This window comes from Nylanderia fulva, unplaced genomic scaffold (assembly GCF_048542155.1).
Source record: "Nylanderia fulva isolate GAGA-0341 unplaced genomic scaffold, ASM4854215v1 Scaffold18, whole genome shotgun sequence".
Taxonomy (NCBI): Eukaryota; Metazoa; Arthropoda; class Insecta; order Hymenoptera; family Formicidae; genus Nylanderia; species Nylanderia fulva.
Window position 1 is genome coordinate 216795 of NW_028190055.1, and position 27941 is coordinate 244735.

The window sequence follows — 27941 nt, forward strand, 5'->3', positions numbered from 1 at the left end:
AGCACAAATGTTATTTATTTGGATCATTGTTCCGATCGCAGTCAAAAGACAATATGGAAGAAAGTTTATATTTAAAGTCGAATTTATCAGAAAGTCTTGTTAATATGTCTCTTAATGCACATATATAAAATAACAAAAATATCTCTTGTAATATATTTTGAAATTCTATATATTTAGAAGTTAACAATTTCTTCCAAAAATGTCATAAATTGTCAACTTTTCTAGAAGAGAATACTTTAAGAGTTTGCATCATCTTTAATTCCTCGAACTGATGTTTTTAAGGTTTTCATAGTTGTTATCAATTCATTTTGTATTGGTGACAAGTAGAGAAGTTGCTTACAATAAGTTGCAAAAGTTACTAATAGAGAATATGTATATATCTACATTTTTATGAAATATTCTTCAAACTCGAAGAAATAAACGCTTTGTTTGCGTGATGCTGTAATAGAATTTTTTTTGAAATTGTTCAATATCCGAACGGATAAGAATTATTACAAAATTGAAAGAAGCGATGTATAGATTCGAGACTCGTGATATTTTTTTATTACTTATATTACTACTATCATCTTATTATATTTTGTTGATGTCTTATATACGTTATTTCCATTAAATTGACGAAAGTATTCACATAGATTGAACGAAAAGAACTGGACAGAGTTGTATTTTAATATTTTATTTAGATATTTCGAATATTATTTTTCTGAACTACTTATGAGACAAGAGTCTAATGTGTTTGCACATATGAGAGAAAGTTTTGCAACATGACTTTCTTTAATTTTTTTCTAAACAAACCAAAAGTATGATTTATTTAATTATTGAAAACATTGTAGAGATTCAGGAATTCCAGAAATCGCGGATTTCCAAATTAAAAATTTTTAAATTAAAATACATAAAACTATAAATAATTTAGATTTTAAAATATTTCAGTTATTCATATATATATGAAAAGTCATTTTTAATTATATATATACATACATATCTGTTCACGTAGAAGATTGCGTCATTTCAATATATAAAAATAATTACGTGACGTCAGAACAAAACTTTGTCGAACATGTGCACAATTTTTATACTCGCTTAAATATTTTGCGATTTATATTTGCAATGGACGAAATACCGATTACCGTTACTTTTCGCGGCTTCGCGTGAATTATCGAAATTTTGCATAATTGATATCCATAGCCATTATAACGTATCCATAGCCCGAAAATAAAGCTCTATTTCAGGTCAATTATAGTTATCTATCATCTGTCACACTTGAATTCTTAGATTAGACACCGTGATATCATGGGAGATTTTCCGTGGCAATTCTAAAAAAATTTCGCTTTACGACAGAATGCAAGAATTTCTTTTCGAATCGGAGCGTTCTCGAATCTGTTGCAAATGTTGCAGCTGAGCTGGTGATGGCACGTGGGCACTGCTACTGCGCGAATTCAGATGCTGGGGAGGTGGTAGGGACTGCCGGCGGCGACGTTGCAACGCCGGGCTTAGATTATACTTCAGCTTGGCTTGGATGAGAAGCTCTTTAAATACTTGAGAGATATTTAGGTTTTCCTTCGCGGACACTTCCACGAAGCCGTTTTCCCATTTTATAGTTACTAACTCTCTCGTGCTCTCGGTCTCCACCTGCAATTTCATCATTATAACGTTAACTTGTTACACAGATAATTGAATCAATATATTATTCATCTTTATAATATGTATACAATTTTCATTATTATATATATTCTAAGTTTTACTTAAAAACTTGTTTTTTAATATATAATCTTTAATATATATAATAATATAATTTTTAATATGTAATATATAACGACTTGAGTGCAATATGCAGCATTTAAAAATCCAAATAAAAATTGAATTCTTTTTTTACATAATATTTAAATTTATTTCAGTTTTCTAATATACATATATATATTTTTAATATTGTATATGTATATTAAAAAACTGAAATATAATAAATAGAAATATATTATGTAGAAAAAGAATTCACTTTTCATACTTTAAATACTTCATGTTGCACTCAAGTTTCTAGATTTTCAAATAATTCTACTACGCATATATTTTCTATTTTTCTGATTTCGGATTCGTGATTATATACGGAATTTGGACAAACGTAATTCTTATCGGATTCTAATCAGATTCCGATATCATCCGGGATATAAATTTCCAGATACATGATAAATTCTATTTTTCCAATACTAAAAAATATATACTTTTAAGAAAGGAATAAATTTTCTCGAAAAGTGGAGCACTAGTGCAGATTTATTATAATCTTTTCCGAAAACGGAGATACTAAAGCGTATTCCATAAAAGATATTAAAGTCGATGAACATCTTATTACCGCCGAAACTTACCTCCTGTTCCGTTTCTACGAGATCAATTTTGTTACCAACGACTACTATGGGGACGGCTCCTTTCGTGCTGAGTATCTGAGCCCTGAGGGTCTTCACTTCGAGAAACGTATTAGCATCATTGACGTCGTAAACCAGAACGAAGGCATCAGCTGATTTAATCGAGAGATCTCTCATTGCCGGAAATTCGTATGAGCCGGATGTGTCTAGAATGTCAAGAGTCAACTGGATCCCGGAAACGTTAAAATCACCGTGATGCATCTCCTCGACGGTGCGCTTGTACTTCGGCGTGAATGTACTGTAAAGAAACTGGTTAATTATTGCTGACTTGCCGACTTTCGCTGCGCCCATCATCACGATTTTATGTCGAATCGAACTCTCGGCCGATTTTCCACCACCACTGTCCGATTCTGACAATCTGTCGTTTCTGAAATATTAATACGCTCTTTTTATCATCTTGCATTTTATTTGATACACTTGATATGTTGAATTTTTTCAAATTTGTGTTTCAACGAAGCGATATTACAATAACAGATTGTGTGAAAGTGTTTTGTCAGCATTTCTCATTTTACACAATGTGTATTCAAATGTATCTTTCTAAATAGATATAAATCGCTGCAGGCATTATGAGATACTAGAGGAATTGTTATGAGAGATATTGTTGCTAACGGAAATAATAGAATACACAATCTCTCTTCCGCGATACGATGACGAAAATAAAGAGATAACCACATTTCTCCGTTTAAGAAAGACAATCATCCAAGGAAGAGAATGCTGCACTAATGAACACGAAGGATCCGCAAAATACAAGAAATCGCGTGTTATTGAACGCTGCAGTTTTGTATAGAGTGTCCTGAATTCGTGGCACTATCGGTGCTAGAGAATGCCTCGTATGAACGACGAGGCCGCATACACACAGTCGCTTTTATACATGCACCAAATAGCAGCATCTCTAAATATCTCTTCGATCTCTTCGTAATCATCTGCACTTATTAGAAGAAGTCAGACATAGTTATTATCGTGCGCATAAAAGCGAGCTTCCTTTTCCGCATAGATTCGCCACGAAATTAAAGCAGACTCAAATCTGAGAGCCAGTCACGAGAAATGGATGGTAACGAAAAGGAGAGTGGAAGAAAAAAAGCAAAATGTGCATCGCGCGGGCGCAGTCAAGTGGGATTTCAAGCTGAAAGCAATTTTTCCGGTCTATGACTTATTACTTCGAACACGAATAACCTCGTGTTGAAACTTTAAGTTTACGCCAGATATCGAGGAGATAAAATATCGAAAATCGAACACTGCATCTGCATGTTGCTTCAAAGAACACGTCTCTCGAAGAGAAGATGACTCTTCTTTCAAAGGGATGAAAAGATTAATATTGGTTCCATCACGTATCGCCCTATATGAAACTTTTCTTCTTAAAGACGACTCGTGAAATGTTGATTTTAATTACGATCAGTCTAGTTTAGTAATTTTTATGTGAACGTGATAGAGTGTCAGTTAATAGAAAAACTATGAAAAATAATATATTTTCCTTTTTAAAAATGAATTTTAAATATTTTATGAATTAAAAATTAGTCAATAGAAGAATGGTTGAACAATCTTAGTATTTAATCATTAATAATAATTAACTACGGGTCAATAAAGTAGAGAAAAATTCTTTTATTTTACCTGACATTCTTTGCCGTTCCATCCTCTTGTTCTTCTTTCAAATGTGCCGAAGGTTGCAAACTGAAGCGACGGCGAAACTGATGACGGCCTTTCATCATTTGTGCCGTGAGATTTCTGGCGATAAGAATTCACATGTTTAAAAACAGAACTTTTGTTTCTCAATTATTGCATCAAGATTACATTAATAAATATTTTAATCTTAATTTTTATATCAAAAAATACATATGTAATTCCTCTTTTTTATTTATTGACGCAATTCTTTTTCCAAAAATTATTTATTAACTACAGGAAAAATTCCCAAGCAAAAAAGTTAATAAAAATGTATTGAGATAATTTAGTTTTGCCATTTCTCTACTTTTATTAACTTTGCGAAAGAGAAAATAAGATTATAAAATCGATATATCGATATATACTCTGTAAATTCTTTAATTTATACGAGTTTAATATGGAAAATATGTAGTCAATATTTTATTATAAATTCCAATCTCTGTAACATTGTGTCCAATGTTATATATTTCGATTACACGTATTTGCGTCATAAAGCAATGAGAGAAAGACCCACCATAGCGAATGGTTGGCCTTTTCACACATTCGATTGATATACAGATGAATAGAATTTTGTCGAATATTGTTGTCGCTTAGTTAATCACAAATATATTGTGTTTGATATCGTTCGATATGTTTCATATATAATTTTAATAATGTATTTTAACAGAGACTCAATTTCAAATTTGTTATATTAATATTAGTATTAAAGATTTTTTAAGATTATTTAAAATATAATTTATATTAAAAAGAAATTTGTGTTATGCAATTACGCTTTTGTGCGTGTACAGAGATAAGACGTATAAATTAAAATTGCAATCTTAGAAACGAAGAATATAGAATTTGTAAGATCGTTGGTTTGAATAACGACCGATTACTACTTTTCCTTTGCGGTACGGTTAATTTCGAAATAGTACAGTACTAACATCAAAGAATTCATTGAAGTATGCTTGGAATCTTGCTGCGAGATATATGCCCGACGGCATGACTCTAACACAGTAAATTTATTTTCCTCCAAGTATAAGCCATTTTTGTGCGCATGAAACAGCGCTTTAGGCGATCTCTCTTCCGCTTAACGTCATTAATCTTTTGTGCCGTTACGAAGTTTATTGAATAGCCGCAGCGAACAGCGAGATGGCTTAAGCTGCTACCCTAAATAATCGAATGTACGTGTCCAACATATAAAGCGTAGCACGTTTCCGTACGAGAGCCTCTTTTTATCCTGCGATCGTCTCCACATTTTCGGTTAGAGGATCAGGCACTGATTAAGGAAGCAATCAAGAGTCCTGAAGAAACACTGAAATCAGTTCTCGTCTCTTGTTTATCTCTGTTTCTACATTTGTCGAGATCTAAAATTTACTCAATAAACAAAAAAGACGTAAAACTAGATATACCTATATATATTTAAATACATATTATGGGCGGAAAGTTCAAAATCAAAATTTCAGAGCGACGCTGCTTTATCTGGCTTTGCCTCTGTAATATTTTATATGATCGCAGTTTTAGGTCTTTTTTGTTCCTTGAGTAAATTTTTGATCTCGACAAATGTAGAAATAGAAATAGACAGAAAGAGAGATAGACAGAAAGAGAGATAGACAGAAAGAGAGATAGACAGAAAGAGAGATAGACAAAAAACGAGGGTTGATTTCAGCGTTTCTTCAGGACTCTTGATTGCTTCCTTAATCAGTGTCTGATCCTCTAACCAAAGAGTTATATAGAGGCGATCGCAGGATAAAAAGAAGCTCTCGTATACATATATATATATATATATAAATTAAAAAAAGAATAATTTTTTTAGAGAGAGGGAGGGAGAGAGAGAGAGAGAGAGAGAGAGAGAGAGAGAGAGAGAGAGAGATCGTAGATTAACATTCAAATTATTTCGGAAAATATACAAACAATTCTTCATTTGAACAATCTTTTATTTTTTATTAATCCACAAAACGTGATCTTAATATCGAAAAGTGACGCACCTGGAGACGTTTGCTCGTAGGCGTTCTTTTCTTTTTCTCCGCAGGAAAAAACAGTCTAGCTATCCGCCGCGTCGTATAAATAAACCGGCTTTTATCGACATTTATCGTGGATCAATAATTTTCCAGTGAGATAACAGATATCCCTATAATATACGCTAACGCGAATCTGCGTCGCCCTATCTTCGTAGAAACGGAAGCGATCGATAAGTGAGTGTCGTGATAACTGCTACGCGACTTAATAAATCAGTAATATCGTTGAATCATCTTTTAACTTTTTCCTAATAACGCATCTAGTGAGTTAATGCTTTTTATTTTTTTTTAATAGCACTTTTATTGGATTCACGTAATTAATTTTTTTATCGATATGTAATATATATAAAATTAAAAGTGTATATATGTGTGTGTGTGTATTTTAATACAATTGTAATTTTACAATTATTCTTCAACTAATTTTGAAAGAAATTACTGACTGTAATTGAAGAAGAGATAACAAAAATCAAACACGGTATTAATGTCTCGTCAAAATGTGTCTGCAGAGACAAATCATTCTCCCCATCCAATCTTCCGCAACAGTATTGTTCGACTTATAGAACTCGTTGGAATTTATCATCCGGGAATTCTTCAGAACGAGAGGAGAAATTACAAGGGTTTCTCGGACATCCGCAATCTTCTTTTTTTTAATACAAAAGCTATTCAATAGCTTCCTTTGCAAATCGTACGCTAATAAAACGTAGCAGATAGTCTTTAATGTACGTGAAACTTGTAGTACTTAAATTATATAATATATTAAAAATGTTATGTAGTTAAAAATTCTAAAATAGAATTCCATAAATTGCAATCTTTATATTCTGTTCTATAATTAATTTAAATGCTAATTTTTAATCAAATGCAACAATGCATTGGTGTTGCGAATTTGAATTTTTCTAACTTCGAATTTTTATGAATTTTTATGACTTATTCATATTTAAAAAATAATCGCGAGACTTTATGTGCTTTTCATACCGCGTGTAATATATTCCACATAACGTTATTCATTTGAAAGTAATATATATTAAAGTTACTTGAAATAAAATTTATAGTATATGAATATAGTATATAGTATATAAGAGAAGATTGCTACTCAATTATAAAATTATTTTTATTAAATTTTAATTAATTATTTTCTACAGTTCTATATTCATATTAATTATCGTTTCAAAGATTATCCAACATTTCATGATTTTATATCAATATAATTTTATATAATAAAAAATAATTTTTACGATACGTCTTTTGTATAATAGAATAATTTATGGTACTTATGACATGATAATTTGAGTATAACATCAACATGATGACTACAAAACTGTTAGACTATAAAAGAGTAATATTATAATTTCATCACCGTAATCAAGTTATAGGTCCCAGTCTATATAATTGATCCAGTTTAGGGATTTACGCGGGTTGCATCGTTTCCATCAAAATACCCCATTGCTGCATTTTAATAAATAATAGATGCTGTTAACAAGGGATTTGCCAGGCGAATAAATCTTGTTCCATGAATATCGGAGTATTTTTATTTCATTACGTATCTGCGCAGGACAAACGAAAAATTGTACACGGTGTATCGTGTCATTTTCTTCTCTATTGCGAAGATGTAAATTTTATGTGCGGGTATCGCAAAAACACGTAACATTATACGAAAGCAGGTTGGAGATAGAAAGAGAGAAAGATATCGTGGATCGATATTCAAATTATTTCGGAAAGTAATGCGGGTAAACGTTGCGTTTTATACAACTAACATGCAATAAAAACGGCAATACATTATTGTTATATGAAAATTTATGTAACGTAATTTCTTAAATAAATCTTTACTAAATAATATATTATTTGTGTTTAATATTCTTTGCTCATAAAAAAGAGTTTTTCAATCCAAATTTTGCAACAAAGTATTTTGATTTAACAGTAAAGAATGTTATATTAATAGTATATTAATATTTAAAAAATATGTTCATTATATTTTTGCTCATAAACAGTATTATTAAATATTTACAAATTCATACACAACAGTCTACATTTATTAATTTATAAATCATATAACTTTACATTTGCACGTTTTGCATTAAAAATATATATTTAAAACATGATAAAAAATATGCTTTATAAAATAATTTTATAAATAACTATTGTGTAATGTATGTTAATTTTATTTATGAAAATAAAAAGTACGAGATATCTCCGAAGATGTCTCGGTACGGAAATGTCCGATACGTTCTTAAGTTTACTTTTGGAGACAAGTTTGTTTTTATTTTACTGTTTTTTTTTTATTTTTATTTCATGTAGTTTCACCAGCGATTTACCGTGAAAGGTCCACACGACACATCACAAAGTCGTAAAACGCCAGAAACTTGACTGTGTATATTTTTGTACTTCATAATAAGAATGATAAGGGTTAATCCTCTAATCCGAGACTTCTTACATGTTATGTGAACTATTGTGAGGATTACGCGGGTGAATGTGCTTTAGATATCTCGCTTTCTCATTTAAGCGATGTGACAATATTGTCTTTCAAATCTTAACAATATAATGCGTATTTTCAAGTTTTGAAAATTAATTAAAACTGATCAGAATATTCCAAATATTCTCCTTTTATAAATAATATTAATAGTAAAGATATTTCGAAATGTTATTTATAATTTCAATCGAATTTAACAGATAAAAATTTATAAAGATAAGAATTTATAAAAAATTCATAATAATTTAAAAGAAAGAAGCTTTGCAGAAATGACTTCATTATTGTTATCAGATTTAGAGTAAGATAGAGAAATGTTCATGATTACCTTTAACTTAAAATTGTTTTAGGTAGATGTCTTCAATTAAGGAAATTGGTTTCTAGAATGTATATACATAGATATTCATATCATCGTAGAAATATGAAGCCATTTTCAAAAAACAGAAGTCTCTTGATTAAAATAGAAGGGTGACTCAATTGTCAGTGCAATTTTGAATAACAAAAAAAGTCACATAGAATGTAGAAATTTATCATGATTATTCACGATGTAATAGGAAATGTTTCAATGAAACTTATTTCCTCACGCAATATTTCTCAAGTGCGAGCTACAAATTTATCATTTTATTATTACTTATTTAATTAGTTTGAAAGGGGGAATTAACAATAATCAATTGATTATTTATAACTTCGAGCGATTGTTATATTATTCGCAGAAACTATTAGGTCAGTTCATAAGTACAAATACGTGTTAAAACTTCTAAAAAATTTTTTCTAGATAACGATTAATAAAACATAAAAAAACTAAACAATCTGTTTCCTTAAAATTATTTGCAATTTGATCGAGAGCAATTTAATAGCTACGATTATATTTGTGTTTAATTTTAAAACTAGAAACAGAAGAGTGTATCTTTTTAAATCGCTAAATATTTTTAAAAACAAAAATTTTTCGATAAATACGTTATTTATTAAATTCAGTAAATAAATTTGTAAAATTTGTTTATATCTTTATATAAAAAGAAATTTTTTACGTACGTAAATTTTATTTTATGACGGCACAAAGCGAATAATTTTCAACGCAAATGTTTTTGAAACTATACAATAATGCTCGAAAAGTGCGAAGCTCTTATTTTCGCAAACAAGTTGACATTTCACACATTGTGAAAATGGTTGCGTTTAAACACGTTATTATTTTTGCATTCTAAATGTACAGTAAAACAGACAAAGTAAATGTATAGCAATTTCTTTTTTCGGTGTATATACATATATATATATATATATGTATATGTATTTGTATTGTATTTTAAAAAAATTTTCCATTTATGCCACTTTGAAATCTTTTACATAATATATATGGCACGTATCTTTTTAATTCAAACTTTTATTAAAGAATCAGCAAAAAAAGTTTGTATGCCAAGTATAAACCAAATATAAATCTTCCAAAATTATTATTTTTCAAAATTTTATTAATTTTTTTTCAACTGTTTTCTACACAAATTTTACCTGATAGTCTGCGTAAAATTATTTTTTACTACTAGTTTATAGAGACCAAAGTGAATGTCGAAAGACATTTTCTGATATCTTTTTCTTTATCTCTTAGAGAACTCTTTTTTTTCTTCTTTTTTTCTCTTCTTTTTCTCTATTCTTTTTTCTTGATAACCACAATTTTTCACAAGTTGCTGACTTCATACATTTACCTTGTGATCCCCTAAGGTATCTCCAGGGACTAAATCCTAGATATAACCGTACGCCATACTCAATGTATGGACGGAAACGCAACATCTCCCCCTTGGTGCTAACCGTTTATGTTGATAATTTATGAAAGAAAATTTCATCGGTTAGTAATGTATTGTATAAAAAAATTGATCACGTAAAAACAATTTTAGTAATTTGAATTTGATTTTATAATGGGACAAGCACAAATTTCATTGAAAGTAATCAAATTTGTATAAATGTTTCTTTTGTATTAATTTTTTAGAATATTTCGGAGTAATTTATAACATAATGAGCAAATGTGATGGTACGAATAGTTCATATAAAATACTGACAGCTGTTGAAGCTATTTGGTTGGAACATTTGGTATTTAATGGAATATATTGCGCACAGCTTCAATTAGCTTTCACATCAAGTTATAATCAAGTACAAGAACGTACAGATAGGTAATATGGTGTATCAGCGGTGCGCATAAAATGTAATTTGCATTAGTAGCAGTTTTAATCACAAATGAATTACATATATACTCTATATAAAATTACTTGGCAGCTTGTTACACAGAGCATAATAAATATAATAGAATGATATTAATATTGAAAATGAGATAAAACTAACATTTCGCAAAAGTAGAATATGTATATTGAAATAATTTTTGAATAAATATTATTAAAGAGAGAGAGAGAGAGAGAGAGAGAGAGAGAAGAGAGAAGAAAATATATAATTGTCAAATTTGTGTATTATTAATATTACTAATTTATCAGTATTTATTGATATTACTAATTTACGTTAATTTGTAAATTTCAAGCTACGCAGATACATCCATGTGTATATAATTAATTAATTTTTTTTTAATACAAAAATTATCAGTAGTATCTCTATGAATTGTTTATAGGAAAGAAGTTTACAATTTTTTATAAAAAAAGAAAATATACCGCCGATTTAAAAAAAAAAACAGGTTTTTGTTTAAATAATCTTATTTTAAAAGTTGTAAAAATTGCATAGGAAGATTTATAAACTGATTTAATCAGTTCAAGTTCGTATTAATAAGCTGTTATACGGAAAATGTAATCTCGTTGAAATAACCACTGAATATAATACAATATATATATCGCAAAAACGTGACTTCGTCAACGTTAACACCGGTTTGCATATCGCTCGATGAGGAATACCAATGATGGAACTGTAGATTGTAGATGAACAAAATAAGATGACAGAGGAAAAGAGAGGGTGCTGACATCCCTACGTTATACGCGACGGGGCGCCGAAGTCTTCTAAAGCAGGAAAAAGGGCGAGAAGCCAGGAGGAAACGAGGGAGAATCGAATCGCATCGACAACGACGACGACGTCGACGACGATCGTCGAGGTCGGTCGCCGTCTCGTGGTAATCGTCGTCGCCTGTGTAAACTGGATCGGTGCAATACGATGAAACCCGACAGCGCGGAGCCGGTCGTTGCTCCATTTTACATAGACACGCACGTTCGTCGTATAGCTACGTCACGATAGTCTCGTATCTATGTGACTCTTTATACGAGTATATCTTTATATGTGCGCGCGCACGAAAATTCACCATCCACCCGCACACGATCCGTCCGCGAGTACGTGCGTAAGACGCGACTATCACGGATTTCGCAATCTCCTACGCAACCTATCGTGCATGGAAACTCCCGCGAGTAATTTTCAAGCGGGATTTTTATATAGCATCTCGTCGAGAACGCGTCGATGGAAACTCTGTAACGTTGTGCAGTGGTATTATGCAACTTACGCGAAAGTATCGGACCATTAGCTACTCAGAATTATTTTCGAAACTTTTGAAATATTGATTATGATGTCTGGGGTATTCTGATAATCTATTAAATAATCTCATAACTCATTCTAATAACGCAGTCTCTCATAACTCGTCTAAGAGTCTTGACGTGTTGTCAAACCTATGTTTGTTTTTAACATCTTAAAATTATATAAATAAATAATATTTGCCAGTACGGTCGAGAGAAAGTCTTACCTTTTTTTTTTTTAAATTCTGTCTGGCGATTCTCAAATATCTACGTTTTTATTTTTCTATTAAATAATATTTCTGAAAGACTACTGTGTATATTTTGGGTAGAATTTCAAGTCTTTCAACTAATAAAGTAATATACTACAAAATTGCAATCGTTTTATTAGCATATATAAATTAAATAAATATCTTTTTGTAAAAATTAACTTTAAAAAAATATATATATATTTATATATATTTTTGTATAACATTTATATTTATATATAACATCTATATATACATTATTATTTTATTACTCTTTTTCATGTTTCACAACAAAGCATATTTTTTTCGCAAATTCAGTTTGTGTCATCTCGTAACGAAAACAAATAGGTGGCAATCTTATTAAAATATATGTATATGAAATTTTGTTATTTTCAATGTATTTATAAGCTTCAAAGTTGCATTGTTCTTATTTGAATATTCAAGGAATATTTGCATCTTTTATTTAATAAGAACAATATTTATTTTAACGTAATATGTTATCAATATTGACACACAAAGCATGACGTATATTTATTTGTCAATGTTAAAATTTATATATGCTAATGCTTTGTAAATGCATTGGATAATTTTATTCATTTTACGTTTTTAAAACATATATATGCAAAATATTAATATAATATAAGAAAAATTAACTTTTTTCACGCTGTGTTTTATATATATATATATATATATATATATATATATATATATGAATTAGAAAATAATTGATTATATATATTTCGTTTATTATGATTACTAGCTGTTCTTGGTATGAATCACAATATCGTCCACTAATGTAACATTTGATGCACGTGATCAATCCTCGAGGCAATTAATTTGATCAAATAATTCACCGTATATCCCTTCGAGATAACACCGACATATATTGCGGATTTCCACTAACAGACATCCAAAACAACGTGAATTATAGCAGTGGAAAAGCCATTTCCGATATTAATCACGTATAAAAAAAACGAAAGAGAAGTTTATAAAAGTCAGTTTGTAAAGAGAACCAGGGCATTTCGTTTCAAAAAGGAGCGAAACGTTTGGTCCACGCTATTAACATCAGAACCAGAGACGCGGTCAACGGTTCCACCACTACTATCACAATCAGGACTAGAGAGAACTAACATCATCAAAATACCACCACCAAAGTGAACTAAAGTCCGTGCTGCTCTGATTGGACCGCGAACCAATCGATAAAATCAGTAAACTTTTTGCATATCAAGATGAGAAGAAGGAAATAGACACACACAGCGTGCCATTTTGCATCCGTACGTTCGAGCCAATTGTATATTTTCTCTCATAAATCTCCAAAGTTTCACGGAAGCTTCCTAGATTTTAAAATTAAATTTATAGCACAGATTACAATATACGAGCTTTTACGTCACTTATATATGTCTAAGTGATTTAAAAAATTATATATATATATATATATGTATATAATTTTTTAAAACACCATATACACCGGCCGAGAATAAGAAGGTGTAATATGGTGTTTTATATTAAAAAGAGCCGATCTAATATTTTTATCATAATTTTTTAAATAGATTATAAATTGTACAGATTGTACAATAATCACCAAAATGTTTAAAAGTACTGATTTTTACAAATTTTATATAAATATAATAAAATATATAATTATAATTTGATAATTAAAAAATCAAGTTAATTAAATATATTATATGTGATCTGTGGAACAACCGTGAAATTTTGTTTGCAAAATTATTTCTCCTCTTTTTAAATAGACGAATAAAAAAATTCTATATCATTCTTTTCATCTTCGCGGTTTTTATTAAAGTATTAAAACCTCAAAAGTGCGTCTAGGTAGCGAAGAATTTGATTTAAATGATTAATCCAAGCTTCGTACACGGGCAAACTTGGTCAATAACCTTTATAACTGACCTACTTACGCAACATGTAATGCACGCGCGACAAGATTTGTCGTTTATAGAATAGCTTCTTTCCCATTTCTATAAAAATGTCAATACGTAGATTGATGCCAAAAAGTACGTGCAACGCAGATAAATCTCCTCGACACGACTAGCAAAACGGGGTAACGTCCGACAGCGTAAACAACATCCGATATAAGTATCAACGCAGTACCCCAAGTGTAAGGCTGTATTTGGGTTAAGCTGTGATAACGCGAATGACGTGATATACGATAAATACAAAGTACTCTGTGTAGGGTCGCATAAATTACAGATATTATTAACGGGTCAGTTGAGCACCTCTTTACTCCTTCAGAACGACCAAGAACTGCATGCTGTTTGCGTTAAAAAGTAGAAACATTTTTCAGACGGAAATGCCACCTGTGTGTTGAGGGTTGACATTAGAAAAAGTAGCACAATCGAAGGAAACAAGCAAATACATAAAAATAAAACGCGAGTTTAATATTTTCTATTTTTTCTTCATTTTTTAAAAATGATAAAGTATATTTTCTTAAAAACCTATTACACAACTCTTTGAGAGAAATATTCTAAAAATATAAGACTTTATTATTTTTATTATTTATATCTATTAATTAAGATCGATTTTATTAGATTCATAAAATCTTAGTTTTTGCAGGAGAAAATATAATTTACGATTATAATTAAATTTAAATATAACATAGCCATAGATTCTACTTACGTCGACTCGTTTGGTATTTCTTGAAACATCTAATTCACGCGAATTACTGGTAAATGTGCAACGCTTTCGACAGAAGTGCGGAAAATAGGCTATGAAATTCAATAACGCGAAAAATGTAGGCGGCACAGACATGCATCATAAAGCAAGCACTAATACTCGCGGAAATTGAATGTTACGTCACTGAATATGGGATTAATTGCGTGATGTAATCGCGTTAGCGGATGCGGGATTAAATTGCACGGCAGCCACGAATAAATCGAGAGATTATTTTGTAGGAAGAGACCCGCAAGCGCGTGTCGACAAAACTGACGTATCATATCCCGATTTACCATGAACTTAAGCGTTTCGTGTTCCATTCATGTTTATTCAAGCAAATAGAATCCGTTTATAGCATTTGCGGAACTAGTAAACAATAAAAATGAGAAAAAATAAATTTAAAGCAATTTTCATTCGTCAGAGATGTTAGGAATGTTCTTAAGTAAATATTACGTTGCTACGTATATAATTTGAGATATATTTTAAATTAAATTTATCTTACAAACAAAAGTAGCTGTACAACAACGTTTTTATCCGCGTATTTTTCATTCTCTATCGTTGAATAATCAACAGACTTTTATTTGTACTAGATTCATTCGATCCAGTCTTCGAATCACGACGCTTTAATCGTAATTAGAATCTCGAAAGTGTGCAGCATGACAAAGAAAATCTTTTGAATCAGAGAGATGTGAAAGTGAGCATGGAAATCTAAACCAGCGATAGAGAATATTCAACGCTGAACTGGCTTTAAATGCTACGAAAGACAAACGATATTTCCCGATGAGTTTCCTAAATCCACCCACGAAGAGAAAACAATAAAGCTTTCGTGCTTGAATATAAAATACATTCACCCAATAGAAGAGTTCGATTTTGTCGTAAATTTCTCACTCAACATACACTTGTCCTGGTAAGGTTAGTGAAAAGTTTTATCGCAAGTACTTCCTTTCGTTAAAAAATCTAAAGTGTAATTAGTAAAGCAAATTCTGTTAATTTCGTTAATTTTCTCTTTTGTCTTTTTTCATACTGAAAATTTATTACAATATTAATTTTACTTTTAAAGTTTTATATCTCTATAGAACCACACTTTCAATTTCAATAAAATTCGATAAAATCTAATTGTAAAATGTAATCCCAATTTAAGCATAATTTTGAAAATCATTTGCCAAACGAGAATCATATTTTTTTATATTATTTTTCTATTTTTAAATATATAACTAAAGAGAAAATTGTTACATATGTCAAAACATCATTTGCACGATTTGGAATCGATTTATTCTTTTTACAACGTTGCGCGCTTTGAATCATGTAACATTTGTAACGGTTGAGTAAACTACCATTGCTCCTTTCTCATATGATTGTACGGTCCATTGTCCATTTTGAATGCGATTACGATTTTATTTTTATTTTATTTTAATTTTCTCGGAATTTTTTAAATTCAGATGCACAAAATTGCATTTTAACAATTGAATAAATATAATACCGTAATAATATATAATAAATGTTATATTCATTAATTGTTACAATTATTGTCGTAAAAAAAATAACTAATATGCGAAGTTGATATAAATTTCTTTTAAATTCTCTTAATTATAATTTAATATATATAACTTCCTTTCTTTCAATTACTTAAAATTATTTTACATAAAATTATTTATATTTAAAGCTGGATGTTAGGTAAACGCCGGTATAGTGACTACATTCAAAATATTAAATTTCTGCTGACCTATTTCCGTAACATCTCGGAATCATAAATATTCTTAAGCATAAATCTCACATTAAGCACGTTAAGACTCATAACCGATATTTCTACGACCTTATACAGGTGATAATTGCGAATTGCATTATGACCTTAATGTATTTTGCACTGTGATTTATAACATGGAGAAAAATAGCTGATCGATAATTTCTATCAGTTAATTGAGATGATATGGTTGATACAAGGGAATAAATATAAAACTTATTTTTCAAAAAAATAAATGGGTTTAGAATTTGCATTTGTTTTGTAAAATATTTGGAGATAATTCTAATTAGTATAATTGGTTTACACAAAGTATCTGATAATAATCACCCTACCTATTACGTGTAGCTAGAGCAAATTAAACTGAATAAAAAAGTTTTTTTTACGTTTTTTGTAATCATCGCAAGAAAATTAATAAAAAATTAATTTAAAAAGATCAGTACGAGCACAATTGTTTGATGAGAAGAGAGAGAGTCCAATGTAACATAGTTACTAAGCGTGCGACGAAGCATGAGGATTAATAATCAAGTTTAATTATTGCATCTAGCAACCATATAACAGCGGGATGTCTATTCTCACCGCGCTTATATTCACGCAGATTTTTTTTAACCGACCTTTTTAAATGAATTTCTCCTCAATTATTGCGAAATTCGCAAAATGGATTTTAGTGCTTGGTTTAATTCGCTCTATCTGCACACGAATAGTGCGGCGATTATTATCGGATACCCCGTAAATATGCGGAATATATTAAAGTTTTATTAAGTTAATAAACTTACATTATAGGAATTCTGTATTGTAAACGAATTTTGATATATGCCATTTTCATTTTGACACACTATTCGCCAATATCGATTAGAAATTCCGTTTTAGCAAACATTAGGTCTAGTAATTAATTTGATGATAGGTTGCGGCGGAAACGCATTGCATAACCGACCGCAAACGATCATTTGTGCATTTATCAATTGATTCGAAATTAATATTCTTGCAAATGGATTTGTCATTGATTAGGAACAACACATTTTGAAAACATCGAAACTTTGTGTGTTCATCTCTTAAAAACTGATTCTAAATTATTACACATCTATCTCTGAAAAATAAGAAATAGTTGAACTTGAAACGTAATACACAGTACTAGGATAGGGGGTGCATACGATGTTTAATTATTATATGTGATATATGATATTACGTAAATAATTAAAAAAAATATCGCTTTAATTAATTTATTAATAAAATGTAGTAATATTAATATGGCATTTAAATACACGTTCAAATGTGTCGCTCTGTGACATGCACAGTAACTGCATTCTACATTTTCACAAACGAGAATAATCAAGCCATTCATGAAAATCTAATCTGCAAATTATATATTAAATTAATGACACACGTATACACACATACACATATATATTATATATTCTAACAGTAAATTTATGAATCTTTAATAAATATGAATGTGAATCATCAACAAAATAAATATTTATTTAATGATGATTAATTAGTAATGATTAAACTAATGTTTTGCTACAGTTTTTTAATTAATTTTTTATCCTACATATTATACAAATGGATGTTTCTTTTCCTCGTTTTCCGGTTTTTTCTTTGTACCATATATTTGTTCTTCCTACGCAAATACAGCAATTATATATACATGTATTCTTTATGGATTACACTATGGATTACGTTATATAACATTGGACAGTGAATATCAGTAGCACGAAAGATCGCAGATGCGCATAATTATCAAGTTGATCACTGTGCGTCCTTTTGCTCTTCTTTAATCTTTACATTGTGTCATGTCCCACACATGAAATATTCTCAAACAAGGTTATTCATGTGCGCACGAATATTCTATTCCACAACGAAGCCAACAAGCAAACTCTCATCATGATTAACATTAAAGATATACGGGAAAACGGGCTTTTAATGGGTGTCATTAATATCCGCAAATTTTCCGCAAATATAACTATGACATTATCATATAATATTTTTACATAATATACTTTGTCTCTTTTCTCTTTTTCTTTTTCATTCTCTTTCTCTTTTGACCAAATCTTTTAACAGGTCCGATAGATAAAAATAATTAAAATTAAAGAATTCATTGTCTCTTCAATATGATATTAATTTTCGATCAAGTTAAAGTTGCTCATTAATTTTCTATTTTGTAAGATAAATTGATAAACAAAAATTTACAAATTTATAATATAATCGGACACATTGCAAAAGAAGGATTAACAGTTTAATAGTTTAAATTAGAATAGACACTTTGTGTGTGCAATATACATTTATATTTTTATTTGATGACATAGTTTACTCATTAAACAAACGCGTATCTGTGTGAAATGATAGAAACTTTACTATTTTAATAAATAAACGCAATTAATTTGTCGATAATGAAAACGCAATTTAAAGCAGATTATTACACCAGGATGCAATTTGAGGAAAGCGGAAGGGATGCAAATCTGAAACGACTAGTGCGTTCTCTCGTAAACGAAAATTCATTCCGAAGGAACTAATCGAGATGAAAGCTGACTGAAAATATGTTGTGCCCACAGTTCGTGGATTTTATTGCGCAACATGTGCTACTCGTTTGAAAAATCCAGAACAGCTTTGCAAATAGATAATAAACTTTATGAGTCGCGCACTCACGTAGCATCGAGAAATAGGTATAATTAACGAAAAAATTAGCTTACTACTAGTTTGACCTAATCCACTCGCTTACGCTGAAATTGACTTTTGCAATGGTAACAAAAATACCAATCGAGTAACATTAATTAAAGCGTAAAATCCGATAGCGCAAGAATTAACAAAGAACGTCACGATCGTCTTTGAAAAGCGTAAATACGTTATATCAAAGCTCGATTGCAAAGGACTAATTTGCTCCGATTGTGTGTGATACAGTTATGCATTTATTTTATTTTTTATTTTTTATTTTATTTTAATATACAGAAATTTTGTGCTAGGATTATACATAATTTGGCACGATTTTATACGACAGAATACGGTGAACTCTTGCATCGCGCTTTCTTTTTACATCACTAAAATTGTATATTAATAAAACTACAAATTAATGTATAAATTAATTCAAAGTATATATGTATATATAATATAAACACAATGCATTTTTGTACAATAAATTGGTTTTTTCAACTACTTATGTAAGACGTAACTGCGCTTTTAAATATATCAAATTAACTCGGTCGATTTTTAGGAATAAAAAATTAATCGTTTTGTTGTTAATCTAATGTTACCGTTTCCTTCATTTCATTCAGCAATCTGTATTTAAATGTGCTTCATTTTACAAGCACGACGAGATATTTGTGTTAACACTTGCAAACGCATTTATATCCACAGTTCCATTTATTTACAATGTAGGTCAAAAAATATTGAAGCAAGAAAAAAGGGAATCGTTTCAATCATTTTTTATCGATGAAATTTTGTCACATCGTGTGTGATAAATTGCTACTGTAATATTGTTTGAAAAGGGAACATTCAGTGTGCGTGAATTTTGAGTGAAAATTTAATGGGCAATTCGTATATAGTATGCAGCGAATAAAATTAACACTGTTCGAAAATATGTTGGAAAATGTTGAGTGAGAGATAATATATTTTATGTGAATTATTTAATTATCTGCTTGTTATTCGCTGTAAATATATCTTCACTTTGAGTCTGTATAAAATTGATCACTTGAGTTGAAAGAGGACATATTTGAAATCTCTTTAAAGCATTAATACGCAGTAAATAATAACATCGTAGATAACAAATAACGATCAACTAATTAAAATGCAACAATAATTATTGTGTAACATATTTTATTAAGTAAAATAATAATTAAATTTAATCCTTCTGTAACATTATATTATATATTAATTTGCATTTTTTTAATTAAAAATATGGACAATTATTTAGTCAATAACAAAAAGAAGAATGGAAATTCTGAGATTTATATTTTATATTTTAATAATATTTATTATTCATAAATTACTTGTAGTAATATACTTGCAATTATTGTGGCTTAAAGAACATTAAAGAATGTTTTGACATTTTAACGTTTTAATGTGTGACAAAATCAATATATTTCAAATTAATTCAAGAATTTATATAGAAGAATAGCAAATGCAGAGAATTTACAACGTTCTACATAATAAATAATTTTATATATGTGCTTATACGCTATAGAATATATGTATCAAAAAGTACAAAAGCTAATGAACAGAAACTAAACGTGACACCAAGAAAGATCGTTTTTCATCTACGAAGTTGTCGCTGCAGTGACAAATCGTCGTCACGTCCTCACTCACAGAGATATTTTTAACGCGCATGAATTTTTTTTACACGCTAGCTAAGTCACATAGACGTACTGGTAATGGGGAAATATTTTTTATACGAATGCTGCTCTCTCTCTCTCTCTCTCTCTCTCTCTCTCTCTCTCTCTCTCTCTCTCTCTCTCTTTGTGAGAAATATAATATTTAACATTTATAAAAGATTACAACGAATAGTGTCTAGTCAAAGATAAGAAAATACGAAGAGTGATTAATTTTTTCACTCTCCATTTATAGAAATGGAGTGAAAGAAATAATTATATTGCAATGTAGGCGGAAATAAATGGAATATGAAAATAGATAATAGATAGATGAAAACTGCTGCTTTTCTTCATTGATATGTGTATATATATATATATATATAAATTTATTTATATCTATAAAATTATTTTTTACATGCGTATGGCAATTTAAAGTTTAAATTAATTTGAATTTATATATATATATATATATATTGGACTAATCGTAGCATGTCTAACGTGAGATTAAACTTAGCACAAGCTAAGCTCGAAATATACTTAATCAGCATCCACGAAATCGAGTCTTCAGGAAATTAATTGATGACTAGAATATACCCGCGACGAAACAAGTCGGAGTCACTGTCGGCGACGCGTGTTAATTTAATGACATTCCTCCGTTCGTTAATTTACAGTTAGAATAAACTGAAAAAAATCTGCTCAGAAAAGTTTGCTCAGAGATGTAAACTTAACTTTTACTTTTGACAGAATATATTTTATATCTATATATTACGATACGAAAAAGCTAATCATAAAAGTATTTAATTAAACAAGAATAAATCTATAAAAATAAATGCAGAATAGGAGAAAAAAGAAATGTAAAATTTTTGTTGCTTTAATTTTTTATAAACATTTAATTCGTACATATATTAATCTGCTTTTTATGTATGACTTTTTATTTATGTATGATATTTAATATCTGATTTCTTTTTCAAGACATTTTCTGGTTATAAACTTTTAACGTTATAAATTTTTAAGAATTATAAAAATTGCAATTACAATACCATAATCTTTCATATATTACATGTTAAGTTTCGAACTTGGCTTGAATAAATCTAATAACGAATTTAAATCTTACCAGAAGTTACGTTGAATAAAAATTATAGCTCTAAGATGGTTCTCCCTCTTGTAAAACTTATCTCGAATTTCGCAATGCGAAAAAGACGAGGGTTTGCGAGAAATTACATATTTCTCGAATCTATTTTGTCGGCGTATTGTTATCATAAATCTCAAGTATTTCAACTGGCAAGAGTATTGTATTCCAAAATATACAAAAATGTTTCGATATAGAGTGTATCATTTTATCGTATCAATGTCAATAGGAAACATATCAATTTTCTTCGCATAATGCATGTGAAAGAGATTGAATATTTCTATTTTTATTTAATAATATTTGAAATCTGAAATTATACTTATTAAAAAAATAATTATTATAATATCTTCCGTTTTCGATTTTTAAGACAAGTAAATTGCTTTTTTATTATTTTTATATTTCCCGTCATAATTAATATTATAAATCACAGATAGAGAAGATATTTAGAAAATTGTTAAATATATGAATAAGAAACTGAACAAAATCTTTAGTAATAATACTGTTTTAAACTAATGATATATTTAATTTAAATCTAAATATTTTTGTAGATAGCATATCAATATTCTGCAATTTTCTAATGTAAAGTATGTTAACGTAGCGTTACACTAACACAGTGACCCGATAGTGTTATCGCGTTGCGATATCGCCTAACAATGTATACCAGAAGCTCATCACTTGATCTATTCTGGCGTGACCGAACCATGTCGCAATTTACTATGATCATTATAGGGCGACATCGTGTCGTACTTCCCACAACAGATATCTAATGAAAGCGTAGCTATTTACAATTCGCAGAATTGATGTAATTAGTGATAACGGAATGTATTATTGTATTCTTGATATATAAATGTGAATAGTTAAATTTTCGATTATAATTAATAATTACTCTTTTAATATCTACCAAGTGATTTATATTTTGATTTTCAAGATTCATAATCAATTATCATAAGCAATTATCAATATAATATTCTGTTATAACAAAAATATATAAAACTCTTTCTCTCTCTGTCTCTCTTTAAAAGTGTAATTATTTAAAATATTAATAAATATAAAAAAAAATTCATTTATAGAAAAAATTTATAGTATTAAATTGCGAATCGATTCATTTAATTCGTTTTTTAATTCCTTTTTTTATTTCTCTATCAATTTTCCAAGGGAAAATAAAAACAAAAAATCTCGATTTTTTTAAATATGTGTATTATTTAAAAATATTTATTAATACTATAAAACGTAGCAAAGTATTAAAAAAATATAAAAACAAGACAGATTAATTTCATTTGATTAATAATTTTGAAAATCGTATCATTTACCGAATGTAAAAATATCTCGTTCTTCTCGGTCCTCTTTTCTAATTTAGATCCGTATTGTTTCGAAATAAGCGCGCCGCGATTTATCGAAATTATCTCGGCATGAAGCCAAGACTTTACTTCAAACGCCGTCGACCTCTCTTATCATCCATGCAAATAATTGCTAATTACTAGCTCGAAGTACCGTTTGCTGAAAAAGGTTGTATTTTATGCTTGAAAAAAAAAAAGAAAAAAGAGAGTTATACTTTGTGCGACATTGGTTCAAATGTCAAAAGTTATTTAGTACATGCTAAGAAGCTTTGCAAGTGAAATAACTTCGACGAGATTATAAGATCACAGGATGATATTAAGATAATACAACTTTGTGAAGTTTGTAAATTTTTTATGCGAAAATTGGTTGCAAAAACGTAGTATTGTACATTTGTGCAAATTATGGAATGCCTGATAAATAATAACAAATACAGTAAAACGCGATGGTTAAATGGTAACGGATGAGAAAGACGATACGAGTCATTATGATTTGCATCAGAGACTTGATTTAAAATTATACATGTTCTGATAATTAGAATATTTATAATTCATATATGAAATTCGCTGACATTTCAAATAGCACTTTTAATTTATAACATAATATAATATTATAATCTCTTGTTTGTCATAAGAATTGCTGAATGATTACCATACTTTGCTAGTTTAAAATGTTCGCGATGAAAAATTGGAGGAAAAATTTTTTGAAATTCTATTTGCTGACAAATTTCGAATTTAATCGCTTTTCTATTAAAGCATCAGACGAGCTACGTCAAAAACTCAATTCAAGTTTCACACGAACGAATACAGTTATTTGAGATTACGTAGAAAACTTTTCGCAATAGATCGGATCTTTCGTACCACCGTGTTTCGTACCACACATGCTCTCTGCTTAAACTTTTGCATAAAATTTGATATTTATTTAAATTAACCAAATAGGATTAAAGTATAAGAGAGTAATTTCAACACGAGCTTACAAACCTCGTTGAATATAGGAGGACAAATTCTATGCAATTTTAAATTATCGAGGAAGCTTATATACTAATGCATCTAGAATGCGTCAGGATTACTTCTCACGCTGCAATTTAAAACGATTGGATCTTCCCGTGAAATTGACTTTTACAGCGTTTTATTAACGGACAGTCTTTAACGTAGCTTTGCCGCTCGTTTCGCGATCACTGAATGTTAAAGAGACGCACGTGCGACTGAAGTTCGCAGTGCGCTGAGTGCTAAAGTTGTGGTTCGAAAGCACTTCGGTAAATGATGCAATCTACTGCGCCGTTCTCGACACCTGACTCGGAAGGATTCCGCAGATAGGACCCGGGAGAGAAATACGCCATTGAGAATATCTTCGGAGAACGTAAACGCGTAAAATGTCTCCATGTGAAACTTAATTAGAAATTTCGGTTCAGCGATTCTTCGTGTCTCACGACGATCAATTCCGTCATAAAAGAGCAACAAGAGAATGAATATCTCGAGAAGCGCACTACGGCACGGAAAAGAGATGTATCGCGTGTAAAGGAAAATAAAGTAAAAATAAATGGAAATATCACATCTCTCTTTCAGTCGAATTTCATTCAGTTCACCAAAAATACATACGAATGCTATTTTCTCTTGGAAGCGCGAGTATAATATCTTGTATTGAGAATTATTTAATTCCGATGGTACTTTATTTTTGGAATAAATTGTTATATATTAAGAAAAACTTATATAAGAAACTGTGTTATTTTTCTTCAATCGTTGCTTTTATAAAACAACTTGTCGTCTGTCTTTTTACCTAATATATGAGATAATGTTTTTCTTTCCTATTTTATATTAAAAATCTTGATTTATTAAATTAGCTTACAACAATATATATATATTTTTATTGAGTATATACATATATACATAACTTTTTTGTGCTTTAATTCAAGTATATAAACAGTTCTAATAAAACACATTAAATTCTATATCAAAATTTTTACGAAATTAAAGTAATATATTTTTCCAAACACACACACAAACATATATATATATATATATATATATATATATATAATAAAATTTTGGCCATTCCTCCATTGATTGATATTTAACTACGTAAATTTTCAATTGCGTTAATTTCTCACAATTTCTTGCTTTACAATTATCGTGAAAATAACAAAGGTTATTATTTCTTGTAGACTATGTGTGGTATACATATATATGTATACCACGCATACATATATACATATGTGTTGATATGATTTAGGTAGTTTGCGTGGAGTAGCAAACTGTGTTCAACACGGGGGGTGACACGACGTAGAATATTGTGTGAATATAGGTAATAATACGGCGAGCACACAATATAGTGAAAATGAATCGGCAGCACTATAATTATTAATTAACTTTAGTTTGTATATAATATAATTAAAGACTAATAAACATTAATAAACAGGTATCTATTCTTTGCAAATATTATTTTTGATGTATTATATAGGAATAATTCAAATCAATAATAATCACGCGATTAATAAATAATAAATATAATAAATTAGAGAATAATCTTTACATACAAAATTTATTATAAATCTATATTATATTAAAACATTAAAACATGGATTATCGTGGTCTCCAGGCTTCATTAAAAAAAAGAATATTACTATCGTTTATGAGATGCAAAAAATTATTTAATTAATTTTTACTTAAAATTTTCGAGAAAAAAATATTTTTATAAAATTTTTTTCGAAAATATCTAATTCATATCTAATTCTTCCTACTTATACTTCTAAATAATAGCAATTTGAAATAATTGTAAAACATTAAAATATAATATAATTATATTAAAATTATATAATATAATTATATATTAAAGGACTCAATATTTCTCGACCAATATGACCACTTGACATTTATTTAATAAATCTCACAACGTTTCTACCATAATTCCCTTCTAAAGTGCACTGTTAAAATATTAAAAAAGAGAGAAAGAGAAGCCCACTGTTTCACTCAGTTTAATACAAACAAATGACAAAAGTGTCATATGGACACAACGGTGGCCTTCTTTTTCTCTCTTGTTTAATAATATCTTAACAGTATATTTGAGAAGAACCAAAATTATAGTCGAAACGTTGTGAGATTTATTAAATAAATGACAAGTGGTCAGTATTGGTCGAAAAATATTTAGTCCTTTAATTTTTTGACTAGCGAAAGTAAAGGATCCTAATCAATAACAATTACATATATAATTATATGAAATTAGTGGCATTTAGAATTAGCAATGTTAGAGAAAAATACGATTCATTTGTTTCATGTTACTTACGACAACTTACTTATAGAAAAATATGTCAACATATAATAATAATTGAAATAATGTTAACACATACGCACACACACACAATAATAATAATAATAATAGTAATAAATTCTTCTAAATACTGAAATTCTATCGAAATAAAAAAATTATTTCTCCGCGCATATCTGTATTTTGTGTTTCTTCACATCTAATATTTAAACAAAGCGTGAGGACTCCACATTTATTATGATTCTCCCATCCAATTTGTAGAAAGCTCATTCATATTTATTCCTATGCTCGTGCGCATTCCGAAATTGCTAACTGTCCGAGGACACACATTATTTATCGAATTTCCCGAGCATGCTGTATTTTGAAAATTTCTCGCGCAATCCTACAGGTGTTAGGTCATCGTTAAAACGTAAACGTCTCTGAAACGTCTTGCTCTACTTACATGCAAACAGACACGTCGAGAGTGAAAGTGGCGTGGTATTTAACAGGTGCAAATTGACTTGGTGCGAAGCGCGGGAAAAGCTCGATTCTCCAAATTGAAGGAAAGAAACGACGCGTTGATGTTAACCGGACCGTAAAAATCGGAAAACTCTCGCGACACACTCCGGCCGGGCACTCCAACCACTGAATATGCGTTTCTTGAATGGCTCGAATGGCTGAATAGACGATCTGACACGCTGGCGTGTAGACGAATACAGCAATGCGGACGAGCTAGCTCTGTCCGGTACTCCGATGCCGTGCCGGGTGGTATCCTCGATGGTTTCGGTCGGCGTCTGCGCTCTCGTTCGACCTTCTTCCACCTGCGCATTATCATCACTGGATACACACTAAAGTCTACAGGAGTATAGTCGTGTCAGAGTTATCTCTGTCACGCAGAACGGTTTTTCTTTCTCTCCTTAACTACGGAAGCACCTGATGAAGCACGCGATGAAGCAGGATGATCAAGCCTGATATGAGCGAGTGAATGCTTGAACCAATATCTTCGATGTTTCGCTTACAACGATGCGTCGGGTTTCCACTTTAAGCATCTAGGACCTATAAGGACTGTAATCCGATTTGACAATAATTTACAATTACCAAAAATTAGAACACAAAATTATACATATGTATATTGTAAAAATGATAAAGAAATATTTTTCTCTCTCTCTTTCTCTCGTTTATTTATTACTTTGATTGACGGTTTACTTTGACATTAAATTATTACAGTATATTTTCTTCTGCATTTGATATACAATGAAAGAATTAATATTTATGCTTC

The 27941-nt window shown here is 29.7% G+C and overlaps 1 protein-coding gene across 2 annotated transcripts; it reads right to left on the reverse strand.

The window, feature by feature from the left end:
* On the reverse strand, positions 1-27425 carry LOC114933766 (ras-related protein Rap1). 2 transcript variants are annotated; one of them, XM_029306344.2, is made up of 4 exons: positions 27126-27425; positions 4020-4133; positions 2355-2778; positions 1-1626 (listed from the first exon to the last, which is right to left on the reverse strand). In XM_029306344.2, exons 2-4 carry the CDS (start codon positions 4115-4117, stop codon positions 1327-1329), a joined length of 822 nt encoding a protein of 273 aa, XP_029162177.1. In that variant the 5' UTR covers positions 4118-4133; positions 27126-27425; the 3' UTR covers positions 1-1326. The 2 variants fall into 2 exon arrangements, with proteins under 2 accessions (XP_029162177.1, XP_029162176.2); XM_029306343.2 differs by lacking the exon at positions 27126-27425 and adding an exon at positions 14884-14916.
* Positions 27426-27941: the final 516 nt, after the last annotated feature.